The sequence below is a fragment of the Castor canadensis genome, chromosome 7 (genome assembly GCF_047511655.1).
Source record: "Castor canadensis chromosome 7, mCasCan1.hap1v2, whole genome shotgun sequence".
Taxonomy (NCBI): Eukaryota; Metazoa; Chordata; class Mammalia; order Rodentia; family Castoridae; genus Castor; species Castor canadensis.
In genome coordinates this window covers 101002173-101016082 of record NC_133392.1, presented here as the reverse complement: position 1 = coordinate 101016082, position 13910 = coordinate 101002173, and the positions used below count along the sequence as shown (strand labels likewise).

The following is a 13910-nucleotide window of genomic DNA, read 5'->3' as shown; positions in this document are numbered from 1 at the left end:
AAACACCATTTGGTAGAGGGAGTGTATGGTGGAACACACTGTGCACCTTATTGTGTCCAAACAGTAAGTCAAAGGGGCAAGGATCCCAATATCCCCTTCAAAAGAATGCTCCTGGTGAATAACTTCCTCCAAATAGTCCCTACCTACTTAATACTCTACCACTGAGCTATAGCATTAGCCTTTATTCATCTTTTTTATAATCAACTTTTTTATGAATCCTCATTTTTTTGTCTATTAAAATATCTGTGAAGTAATTATATCTAACTCACAGAGGTACTGTTAGAATTGAGTGAGCTAATAAATTTAATAGAACATTTAAAAATTTAAACATAAAAAAGTATATTTCAGTATGGATTATCTATTAAGAATAACATAATAAATTATTTTATAATACAAAGTAATATACAAAGTGTACAATTTATGTGTCCCATTATATCGCATTATGTATGTGAAGATAATTCCATTAACTTCCATGAGGGCCGTGACGTGACCCTGAATGGTTTTTTTCACTGTTGTATGTTAAGACCTAAAAAGTGCTGAGCCCATAGTAGGCATTCAATAAATATTTGTGGAATGAAATAATTAGTGAAAATTAGTAATTGTATATCCTACTTTATGTCATCATTCATATAAGACAGATAGGTGGGATATTTGACACAAAAGTTTCAAAGATAAATATTATTTTTCCAAGAACTAGCAGCAAAGAGATAGCAGGATAAGAAAAATGTTTCATTTGTCTGTGATTCATAAGACACAGACCCAAGCTCTTTATCTACAACTCAGACTTGGTAACCTTAGAAAGGCTATTTATAAGATTGTTTATGGGATCAAATGAGGTAGATTGCATAAAATTCCTGGCACATAATACTAAGCCAGAAATTGACTATATGTCTTCTGATTCTAATCCACTGACAACTTTGTATAAAAAAAAATTCACAATACTTAAGGATATTTGATTATACCCAAATAGCATTATGTAATTTTTTAATAAATGAAAAATGGTAAGCAGGAATCTTTATTAAGAATTGCTATGACTAGTAAAAAATTAAAAACCAATTTTTATTTGGTACATTTAATTTCTATAGCTATCTTGTCTTCTCACTACTTAGTAAGAAAATTCTTAAAAATACATACGGGAAATGAATTTTTTTCTTTAAATATATTTTCTTTGAGCAAAGATCAAAGATACTAAGGTGACTAGTTATGAATAAAAAGTTCTAAGGTATTAGTCAAACCCACATAATTTGATATTTGATAATAACAGACTATTACTATGACAATCATAGAGAATAATCATTTTATGTTAAAATGCTAATCATTTTAGGAAAGCTTTTCAATATCCAAAATAATATTGAGACAAGTGTTCAAAATCTGTTGTTAGTTTAATTTAAAATATATGCATTATTGATTAAAAAGTTAAATATATTGGAAACATCTTTAACAAAATAAGCATTGTGTTTATAAACAAATGAATTACATAAATGTCTTTGCCAGGAAAAAACCTACTCAAATTTACACAATAGTTGCTACCTTCATTTTATTTTTAATGTTTCAATACTTCTGAAATTAATTAATTAGTGATTAATGAATTAATTAGTGATAATAGCCATTGTCATTCTTCACTAATTAAGGTATCATAGAAGGAGCAATGTACTCTTTGACATAGGCCTTAAAGACAAAAAATGATAAAATTCTCTATGAAAGAAGTGTCCTTAAAACATTCTGTTAATTTTCCATTAAGTATGACTGAATTAAGTACTTACAGATAATTTGCATGCTACTTAATAATTCAGCAAATATATTTCTATTAAGTTAATTTATCAATCAGTAACTTTTTATTGTAAGAAAGAAAGAATCTTCTATTTTAGTTAGCTTACAAAGAAATGAGAATTTACTGACTCCCAAAAATGAAAACTTCAGAGTAATTCAAACTCTAGACTTGGTCAACCCCATATCTTTAAAAACATCTTGGCTCACCCTTCTTCCATTTGTCATTTATTCTCATAGAGAAGCATCTCCTACCTTTATGTTGGAAAAATGTGTACAGCAATCATCCAGAAGAAAGAAAATAGATAATACACAGTGGCAAAAAAGAAAAGAAGGCCTGCTATATCATGTTCATATAGACCAAATTCAAACTGATCTCTGTAACAAGGGAACCAATATGGGCTGGCTGGCATAGGCTTGTCACTCTCTGAGATGAGTTTACTCTGACTGGCTCAGAACAATCAGTTTCCATCTCTGTGTCTGAGTGCTCGGTTTATCCATTTCTTCATGATTAAGAGTGAAATTAATGCTAGAGGTATCTGCAAAATTTCTGCCACTATAACAAAAGCCTTTACATAATTAACTTTTTATATATAACAAGTTTATTTTAGCTTACGTTTTGTAAGTTGCAGTCCATGATTAATTAGCCTCATTGTTTTGAGCCCATTAGTCATCATACCAGGTAGGAACACATGATGGAACAAAACCACCCATCTCTTGGCCAGGAAGCAAAGAGAAGAAAAAGAACCTGTAGTCCCACAATCCTCTTTGGGATTCCAGTAAGCCCCACCTCTTATTGGTTGCACCACTTGGAATAATGAAGATACTCACATTCCTTCTCATGTCTTTCTAGTGACTCACTTTGCAGCTGTTGAGCACCCTGCTCTCCCTCAATTCTGGACCTTGTAATCCAACCAGTAGAGAGGCCTGATGCAACAATGAGACAGTACACTGTATATAAAATAGGGTTCAGACAGTGTGGTTCTTTCATACCCAACTGTACCCACATCTGCTCCATTTCTCTCCCCGGCTTTTTATCTGTATGCTTTAAGTAGATTAAAGAGACCACATGACTTAAGCATGGTGGGTAAAGGCTTTCAAATCTGTTACCTAACCCTCCTTGTAGCATATTTGGATATTATCATAATATTTAGGTAATTTTCTCACCAGAACAGCTGTTGATGATAATGAGATGCACAGAAAAAGACATTTTAATGAAATTATTAAATAAACAAGATCATATTTTAGAAATGATCTTTTAAATCAGGCAATATGTCAGAGCTCGAACCCAAGAGAACTACTAAATCTTGTCCATAAGCCAGAAGCTATCTGGGATGCTGGGACAGTAGGATCCCCAAATGAGACAAGTACAGGAAAAAAAGTTCATGAGACTCCTCTCAACCAATAGCTGAGCATGGTAGCATGTGCCTGTCATCACAGCTGTGCAGGAGGCTGAGATCTGGAGGACTGCCCAGGAAACCAAGTTCAGGAGACTCCACCTCAAAGAAAAAAACTGGGTGTAGTGGCCATGCTTGTCATCTCAGCTATGGTTACAGTGGAAAACATAAAATAGGAGGATTGCAGTCCAGGTCAGCCTGGGCAAAAAAAGAGACCCTATCTCAAAACTAACCAGACCAAAAAGGGCTAGAACCACAACACTACTGGTAAAACACCTGCCTAACAAGCACAAATCCCTGGGTTTAAACCCCAGTATCATTAAAAAAAAAAAATCCATAATATAAGGTAGAAAATAAATCAATCAGGAGATTAGAAAATACAGTAGAAGTTTGAACATTTACAATAAGGGATGGAATCAATGGAAAAAAAACCCTGAAACATAGGTTTTACCAGATATAGACATATTAACTTGGAAACATGTCCATATAATCACTGATTAATATACTTACTGCCCAACATTTCAAAAAGTTAATTTCTCATCATAATGGAAATGAGGAATAAATTTAAAATATTTTAGAGAGATTATCAATAACAATGACTAGAAATTATCCAGAATTGATAAAGGAAAAACTAATTCTTCAAAGCACAATACACATCAAGTCTCTAGTTGGACAATAAGAAAAAAATCCACTTATATAATGGAGTATTCAGCCATAAAGAAGAATGAAATTTATTATTTGCAGGAAAATGGATGAAACTAGACATCATCATGGTAGGTGAGATAAGCCAAACTCCAAAAGAAAATGATTATATGTTTTTGCTAATGTGTGAAAATGATACCTAAAAAAATAATAATAAAATTACATGATTTACAAGGTCCATTGTCGGGGTGGGGAGGGACCAGAAAGAGAAAGAAGGGGAAAAGAGAGGGTGAGGGGGAGAATATGATCCAAGTATATGATATAAATGTGTATCAGTAGCATAATTAAATCTACTAAAAGCTATTTAGAAGGGGAAGAAAAGAGGATTAAGAAAGCAAATTTGATCAAAGAAGATTATATACACATATAGAAAGAACACAATGAAATTCCTTTGTATAATTAATTTATGCTAAAAAATGAAATCCATTCCTAGACTCGTCAAAATAAACATCCACAGAAAATAAACAGAAACAATTAAAAATTTTAAGGTAATAACAGAGAGAAGGAAGATCATTTGTGAAGGAACAATTACATTGATAGTTTACTTTTCAACAACAATGTAAACCAAAAAACAGTGAAAAACATATTCAATGAATAACTAAATATCTGGCCCAATGATATTACAAGTCCAAAAAATAAATTTCAAGCCAGAGAGAGAGATAGGGAGGGAAGAGAGAGAGCAAGTGAGAGAGACCCTCTAACATGTCTCCATTTCACCTGCATTCCTTTATTTTGTTTGTACAATTTGTAATTTTCAAGTCATCAATATTTGTTAATCCTTGGCTTTCCTCTCATCTTTAAAACAAAACACAAGCATAAGTATCTCCACGTCCTTAAATGATGATTAACAACAAAGCTTTTCTGGAGGGTGATCTGACTTCTGCTTCACTGGGAGATTCCCACTGTCAAGATTTTTGTCTTGAGGTGGCAATCTCTCCAGGAAGGAATAATGTAATTTCCAGACTAAAGGGTAAAAGTCTTATTACTTGGAAGAAAAGTTTCTGAGAATCATGAAATTTCAGCAAATTTAATAATTTCCCTCATTTTCGTTAACAATGAGGTATCTCTGGTCCTGAGTATAAGAACTTTGGAGTTAAATTTCTTTAGAGAATGGAATGTGGAAGGGGGAATAGGTGGGAAAAAAAGATGTCAACTACCCAGCATTTCAGGATATTGCAAGAAGGATTAACTGATTCTTTTAACAGAGCCAATAAATATTCCTATTTATAGCAGCACCTATATCCCTACTTATAGAGGTTCTAACACCTTCACTTTCTAATCATCCCTAGGTTCCACAGTACAAATCAGTTTTGCTTTTGGGCTTCTGATACTATCAGGATATGCTATGCAGCAGTTGGACAATTATTTTCTCAATTGGACTGATAGTAAATATTTTGGCTCCCTGGGCACTATAGTCTCAACTACTCAACTCTACTATTGTACTTTGAAAGCACACATAACCAACGTAGAAAAGAATGGATGTGATTGGGCTTTAATAAAATTTATTTATAAAAGTAGGTAGCCATCCTACAGGCCATAGTTGGCTGATCCCTAGGCTATAGGTTTCTAAGGTTTTGAAAAGTAGAAACATCCATCCTCTGCTTTCTGTTCCCAAAATTTTGTTGATTTTTTTCTCCTTTGTCCTTTGTCTTCCATCTTTCTAAGTTCTTTAGCTATCTGTTTAGCAAGGTACCAAGAATAAGTAGAGAAAACGTGAAGCTCATACATCATTTTTTAAATTATATATTATTCAACGAAAAACTCCTATAGTTTTGATTAGTAACATATCACTATAGAGATTAACTACATTGATTCATCTATTACCATGAAGATAACATTCCCTGTGTTTTTGTTCTATCAGTAATGTTTGGTAGTTTTCTTTTTAGAAGAAAGCAAGTCTTTCTTATTGTGTACTCTAAGTTTGTGGTATAAGGTAGCAATGGAAGCACACTGCTCAAATTTCCTTTTAGAACCCCTGTGAGAAGCATAACAGACTGACTGCCCAGCTACTACTCTTTTGGAACCACCTACCACTATGTTTGTACCAAGGCTTTCCCAGACAATCCATGAGCACTGAAGCTCATTTATACCTGGTATAGGATTTCTATAATATAGAACTTTGTGCAGGGATACCCAATTGGCCTGCACAAGAATTTTTCAGAATTGTTTTGCTGTGTGAGGCTCTTCCAATTCAATCCTGTTCTCTCTCCCTACACAAGCATCAGATTTGAATGAGAGCCTGAAGGCTCTCCCTATCTATTCCTGCCCTTTTGCTTTTGTTTATCAAACGCATTTCCTCAATATGTTTTTGTACATTTTTTTTGGTTTCATCATGACATTTTCACATGGATATAATGTACTTTGATCATATTCATCCCATTACCATCAGTAGTCCCCCCACCCCTTTCCACTTATGCCCTCCCTCTTCCCAAATTTCCTCCTTCTACATCATGTCTTTCTTTAAAGTCTGAATTATATGCATTTAAGAGAAATATGTGATTTTTATCTTTCTGAGTTTGGATTAGTTCATTTAATATGATGATCTCTAGTTCTACCCAGTTTTTTGCAAATGACATGATTTTGTTCTTCTCTATGGCTGAATAAATTAACATTGTGTATATATGCCACATTTTCTTTGTCAATTCATTTGTTGATAGACACTTTCATTTTTCTTAAATACCACTGAGTTTTCTTTTATGACTTTCCAGCTTGGACACTCACAATCATGATATCAGTAAGTAAGTACTATTTTCTTTCCTACTTTCTAACACTTCAACCAATTCTTAAGTTTCTTAGTTCTACTGACTCATGTCCACACAGAATTAAAGAACAATGTTTACAGTTAACATTCGTGCTTGGTTCTTCATCTCAGGGAGAATAATTTCAGTATTTCAATATTGTTGATAAATGTACTAAAAGATATACTGTTAATTCTAAACTGTTAAACTTTATTTTGATCTTTAATAGGTATTGAATTTTATTAACTGTATTTTGTGCTGACATTGAGATTGTATTCTTGTAGTCCTCACTTCATAAGGCACTGTTTTACTAAGGCCTTATGTGCCAAACTGAGGTATTTATCAGCGCTATTTTTTCAGTAACATACTTGCTTACTTTCATGGTTTCTTTATGGCCTCCAGCCCTAACTACCTGAGATCAAGCTGTCTCCTAACATTTGTTCACACTAGAACTATATCCTCATTTTGCAAAGTTCTACAGAATATTCTTCTTTTTGTGCTAAAATAAAATCCACAAACTTACTGGCTATTCTGGTCTCTTATCTGGAGGCTCAGGGGAGAAATTTATGTCCTAGCTGATTCTAATTGTTGGCAAAAATCCAGTTATTTGCTTAAGACTGAGTTTTTCTGTACTTTGTTCAAGAGTCACTACCAACTCAACCAGTTCATCAAAATCACTCTCAGGTCAGCTGATCTTCTCCATGACTGAGATACCAGCAACAGATCAAATCTTTCTTATGCTTCAAATTATCTGATGTTGTGTTCCACCAATACCCAGAGCACACTCTATGTTTTTTTTCTTTTTTTTAAGTCTTTGCACGGTGAGGTTAGTCCCACTCAGATAATCTAATTTAATGTTAACTAGTAAATAAGTAACCTTAATTACATCCAAACAACATCATTTGCCCAATAGAATAACATAAATGTAGGAGTAACATCAGTGAGTAAAGGTCATATAGGTCACCTTGGAATTCTGCCTATCCTATATGAGATAAGATCAACCATGGAAACAACAACAAAAGGATGCAATATGGTCACAATTTGTACTAGTTTCAGTCAACACTGTGATAGGCAAGTTGAAGAAGGCTGGTGGTGTTTTTCTTCCCTTTTTATTCTGTTAAACATGGTTTATCTATTCTTAAACTTACCTTGTATTCCTGACAGAAACAGATCATTTAGAGTATTATCCTTTCTACATGTTTCTGGATCTGATTTTTAAATGTCTTATTGAAGATAGTTACATCTATATTCATGAGACTGACCAACAGTTTTCTGTTTTTTAATGTGCTTGCCCAGATTTGATATCAAGGAATTGTTGATCTCTACAATCAATGGGGAGAGCATCTTCTTTTGCTCTGTGGAAAATTTATGTAAATAGGTGTTACAAGGGCTTTCTTAACTATACAGAATAATTCATGATTAATGTCATGTAAGCCTGAAGTCTCCTTGTGGATATGATTTCTATGATAGATTCAATTTCTTTGATATATGAAGACTATTCAGTATTTTAATTTCTTCTTTTCCCAGTTTGAAAATTGTTTCTTCAAGAAATATGTCCATTTTACTTAAACATTGTCAGATTGTAATAAAGTTGTTCACTGTACTATCTTTAATATCTATGAACCTGAGCCTTTTTTAGCTTGGCAATTTTTATTTTTTCCTCTTTTTGTTTGCTTTATTAGTGTTATAGGAGCTTTATCAGTTATGGTTTTTTGTCTTTTGTAAAGAACCAACATCTGGCTTTATTGATTTTTCTCACATACATCTTCTCTGTCCCATATTTGTCTTTTATTTCACCAATTTCTTGTATTAATAATCTTATTACCTGACTTTTACAATTATTCATAAGTATAATTTCTAGTTTTTTGTTTTCATGTGATAGTCACTTAATCTTTGCTATTCCAGCTTTTTCCTTTTTTCATGGATACATTTATATATGCTATGCAATAAGTATGGTTTTGTCTTTTCTTTCAAATATCCTGGGACAGAAACTAGTAGACATTATCCAGTTCCCTTTGTTCCTTTTAGCCTTAGTAACAAAAGCCAAATTTCATATAGGTAGCAAAGCAGCCAGACAAAAGATCCAATTTCTTAGCATCCCTTGCTGCCAATGTATCCATACAACCAAATTCTAGCAAAGAAAATTTAGAAAAGGAGAAATGCAGTATTACTAATAAGGCTGACTAATGTTGCTATTTTAGTGGGGAGACATGTCCTTTCTGCCATTCAGTATTGCCTGAGTTTTCCAGCAGGCAATCAGATGTAATGATTGGAAATTTGGCAGCCATTTTGGATGACAAGCGACTTTGAGAATAAAATACACAACACAGAAAGATAACATAAAAAGTTAAGGGAAGTCTAAGTCCTTGATTGTGTGCAGAGTTATAGATCTAGACATCTTGAATTATAGACTTTTCTGTTTTAAAAACAAAGCAAAAGCAAAAAAAAATAACACCTTGCCTAGTTTAAATCACATTAGGATGTGTCTATTACATAAAACTCAATCAAATAAATAACCAACATATGAATATATTGTTTTTACTTTTAAAAAATAAATATTATCAAGTTGGCTAAGTTTTCAGGAAATGGTAATATGCTAGTGATGACTATCATTCTCCTATTTTGCTCCTGGTCTCAATATGATCATTTATTATTTTCCTACTATATTCTAATAGATACGCAAGCATATTTAGTCATATTTACTTGGAAGTAGAGTCTAAATATCTTAAACTTTATAAATAAAATCTGACCTATGATAAAATCTAATATATTAAAAACTTACCATTCAGAAGGCTTTTATTTTAATATACTCGGTCAACAGAATTTACAAAAATATAATTCATACAACTAGCAACCATATAGTTAGAATTTTTATAGAAAAACAAGTTGAAATTGCCTTTCTGAAACGTCCATCTGCTATACCTGACTCTTCTTTTCGATTTTTTATACAAGATATATTCAACTATTTGAAGTCAAGTATTCGAATTACCCTAAATTAACTCTCTTGATACTTAAATGTTTCCCTAAACATTCCTCTTACAATATGACTACAGGATATTTAGGTATGAAAAGGTATCTTCTGAAAATACAAAATGTGAATGGATGTGGAAAATCCACTGACACCTGTAAGGCCACGGCATTGTTAGCAATTATTGCTGGAATACACAGATGGAAGCGTTGCGGCATCTGATGAGTAGAAATAAAACAAAAAGTTAGAATCGCCCTGAAAATCTTGGAAAGCCAATTCAGGAACAGAAAGCAAATAGTTAAAGGTTTTTTTACTTATTTCAATAGTGTGTGACTACAAGAGAGTAAGGATCTGTAGCATTGTAGAACTATGAAACCATAAAATTAACCAGCCAAATCTCAATTCTAGGCCAAAGTCCAAAACTCAAAGGACATTCCTTTTGAGTGGCACAAAGGAATAAAGATCAGGAGGGTGTCCACATTGAAGGGGATAGTAGGAACCAATGTTAGAGATCCCAGAAAGTAAGCCATAGACTTTTTGAATACTATACAAAAACAACGTAAGAAACAGTTTTGAAATTTGAAGTAAAAAAACTTCTTCATAAATTTCTGATAAAAAAATTTCTCATAAGAGGATCCCCCATTTAATCTCACACAGAGGTATAATAATGTAGAAAGAGAAAAAGAAGAATATCACTATAGACAATGAAGGAGAACTACCTGGAAAAAGAAAAAGAAACCTATAACATACTTTTTAAAAATGAACTAAAAGATAGCAAGAAAATCACATAAGACAAGTGTAGGAATAGTGAAAGTATGCAAAAAAAATCAGTGTTTTAACACTCATTTTTAGACAGACTAAACTAGAAGGAGCATACTTACAAATTAACATGACAGGAAGACAGGCATGGTGGTCCATGCCTGTAACCCCAGCATCCACGAGGTTAAGACAAGAGGATCATTAATTTGAGGGCAGCCTGTACTATACAGCTAGACCCTGTCTAAATAAATAAATAAATAAACAACATGACAGAAAATGATCTAAGGAAAATACATTAAAATAAGTAGTATGTCTTCAACTATGATTTATTTTAAGAACTTTTGCAAATGTCACAATGAACCCCAGCACAATAGTAATAATAAAAATAATAATAAATTAAAAATGTTATTTCAACTATATACATATAAATGGAATAAAAATAAAGTAAAATGAAATAGAATCATTAAACAAGGAACTAATATCACTCATAAATAAATCAGATAACTATTCAACAAAGTATTTAAATTATATATCACAGATATAAAGGTAAAAAATCCCGTAACAAATCTGTAACTTTATTAAATATATTGTTCACAGCGGTATGTATACAATAATTCTGAAACTATTTTGCATACATTGTAGGATTGAACTAATTATAAGATTATTGATAATGTTGATTACCAGAATCTCCTGGGGAAGTGTAATGCTGAATGAAGGCAGTAAAGAGCCCTCTATGTGAAATGATGTAAAAAATAATCTATTGTATATTCTGTCTGCTGAAATGACCTAGAGGCTATGACACTCTTTTTTTTTTTTTTTTTTTTTTGCAGTACTGGGGCTTGAAATCAGGGCCTACACCTTGAACCACTCCTCCAAGGTAGAATGTGTGTAGGGGGCGGGGTGTAGATTTGAGATAGGGTCTTGCAGAACTATTTGCCAGGGCTGGCTTCAAGCCACGATCCTCCTGATCTCTGCCTTCTGAGTAACTAGGATTACAGGCGTGAACCACTGGCACCAGGCACTGTGACACTCTTGTAGGAATCGACATATCTAGTTACAAGATTTTATTTTTCCAAGCACAATTTCATACTAAAAGGATTAAAACTCTTTGAAATAGCTGATTATAGGATTGTGAAAAGAAAAAGGCACACAGAATTTGAAATACATGATTTAACATGCACAGTTTCTTCATAACTGACCACAAATGACCAACACAAAATAACTGACATTCAATATATGTCTTAATCTCTCCACCAAGTTTAAATGCTTAATGGCTTTACTTGTAAAACAGCAAATATAAGACAAACTCAAAGTTTCTACTGATTACGTGATATAAAGTGGATTAACATGGTTCTTTACACAAACTACACATTTGGCAAAATTTGTTTCTTATTTTGTTTTCCATTTTTTAACAATCCATGAATCCAGTAATGTTCCATATGACCCAATCTATCTGCCAATTAGGTTTAGGAGGTGCCAATTTGACTACAATATTTCATGCTAAGTGAAAGTGTGATTCCCTTTCATTGGTGATGCATACCAGAAATACAACTTCTCTAAAAGATAATAGCATTAATCATAATGATAAATTTAGGCTGTATACAATATTTCAATGCATTATATGACAGTTCAATCAGTTTAAGGGAAATTTTTCAGGCAAGATACAAAGTATTTGAGTGTGAAAAGACATTTCTTATGACTGGAAACAGACCTAAGAGGACTTAATCACTTGAAATCCATAGGTTGTTGGAGTCTACAGGTACCTCTTGGGGCAATTTTTTGGGTTTCTCAGTTCTTTCACATTCCCATAGATGAATCCAGAAATACTTTTCTGATTCTAACTTCAAAATCTCTTGTTCATTTATGTATTCACTGATTCACCAAACAGTTTTGAGCACTCAACATGTTATATGCTAGAGATACAGATTAGTCTCTGTACCTCACAGAGCTTACACTACATCCAGTGATACTTACTATTATATAAACAACTACAATACAGTACAGTATTTGTGATAACAGAAGTATTTAATGCAAACATTTGTTCCTAAATAAATTGGAAGCTGTTGGAGGACTTAAAATTGATTAGATCTCTAATTACTTTACTCTGTTCATGCTGTGGATAATATAATTGAAAGGGGGCAAGAAGGCCAAGGAAAGTTTCCCACAGAGAACAATGCAGACATAGCCAGGTACAATAACAATATTCTAAAAACATCATGTAATATCCACTTTTTCTAGGTCTCAGTTCCCACAGTCAGATACTACTATTACCCTGTGGTCTTTATGGTTCTATACATGAGTAAATTCAGGATCAGAGTAGTTAAGTAATGTGCCTAGTGGAACACAGCTTTAAAGAAAGAAATTATTCAAGTCAGTCTGCTTTGAAACACTGACATATATTATTATTATTATTATTATTATTATTATTATTGATATCTTTCCCCCACAAATCTCGAACTCTATTCACACATACTGAGTTTTCAGAGATTGTTCCCATGAACAAAGTCTTTATCTCATGTTACATATGAATCAGAAAGAATAATTCTAAGAAAGAAAACTCAATCCTAGGGGCATAAATTAAAGATAATTCCCTTTAATTAAATGCCTATTTCATACTAACTTTAACTGGAATATGAGACTGAAGTATTTTAAATAAATATGTTCTTGCCCAATCATTTTCTACATCGTCTATTCCAAATGCTGACACATATCCCTACTGTGAGCTCATTCTTTCTCAAGCTTTTGCCTTACTTTGAAACATATATAGAACCACTTCCTCAGAAGTTGCAGACATTGTATTGCAGTCAGTTTTGTTACTTGTCCCTAATTCTGAGCTCTCTTTATCAGGAATAATTTAGCATATACAAGCTTTAAAGAAGGACATTCTCTCTGCTTTGCCACAGAATTTTGCCTCTCATTTTGGTGAAACTTCTTAATCTTGTTTTGTCAAGAAATAGCCACTGTCCTATTCTATATTTTAATCTATCCTATATGTCAGAGCCAAGTTTCATTTCTATTTTTCTGAAGATACAAATCATTTAGCAAATGAGAATAAGATACATGAAAATGTACACTTATTTTTCATAAGCTTCATCTTTGGCATTGTTAATAGCATATAAATTCACGGCTCAGTATTGTATCTTATATCCCCAAGTACAATGTATTGAGAGGTTCCAGCGAGAAAGTTTTCCCCTTTTTGCCAAAGTTAGCTATCAAAAACGAATATGAGAGACAAGAAGGAAGAATGGAAAGGTAACTAACGAATAGCTATAAACTGATATGGTAGCAAATATCTCAGCAAAATTATCTTCAGATCCAAGCAAAATATAAAATCCTCATAATATATTCATCAAGAGTTTATATATATATTTTATCTTATTATATAGCTCATGACTTCTATTTCTATTATATTCCATTACATTAGAGAATTTTAATATGTGGTTTTGATTTATATTTTTAAATTTAATAAGAAATACTATCTGAATTACTAAAATATTAATAAAAAACTATTGACTAGCCATACTAAAGAAAAAATTAAAGTATAAAATCTTGATCATGATAAATATTATAAAATATATC

At 32.5% G+C, this 13910-nt stretch overlaps 1 protein-coding gene across 1 annotated transcript in view; it reads right to left on the bottom strand.

Moving 5' to 3' along the window:
* Window positions 1–13910, bottom strand: part of Lrriq3 (leucine rich repeats and IQ motif containing 3) — a 152315-nt gene that overhangs the window by 104340 nt on the left and 34065 nt on the right. The window contains 2 exon segments of the mRNA XM_074079758.1: window positions 2475–2483; window positions 9722–9759. Of these exon segments, the coding sequence (XP_073935859.1) occupies window positions 2475–2483; window positions 9722–9759 (47 nt within the window).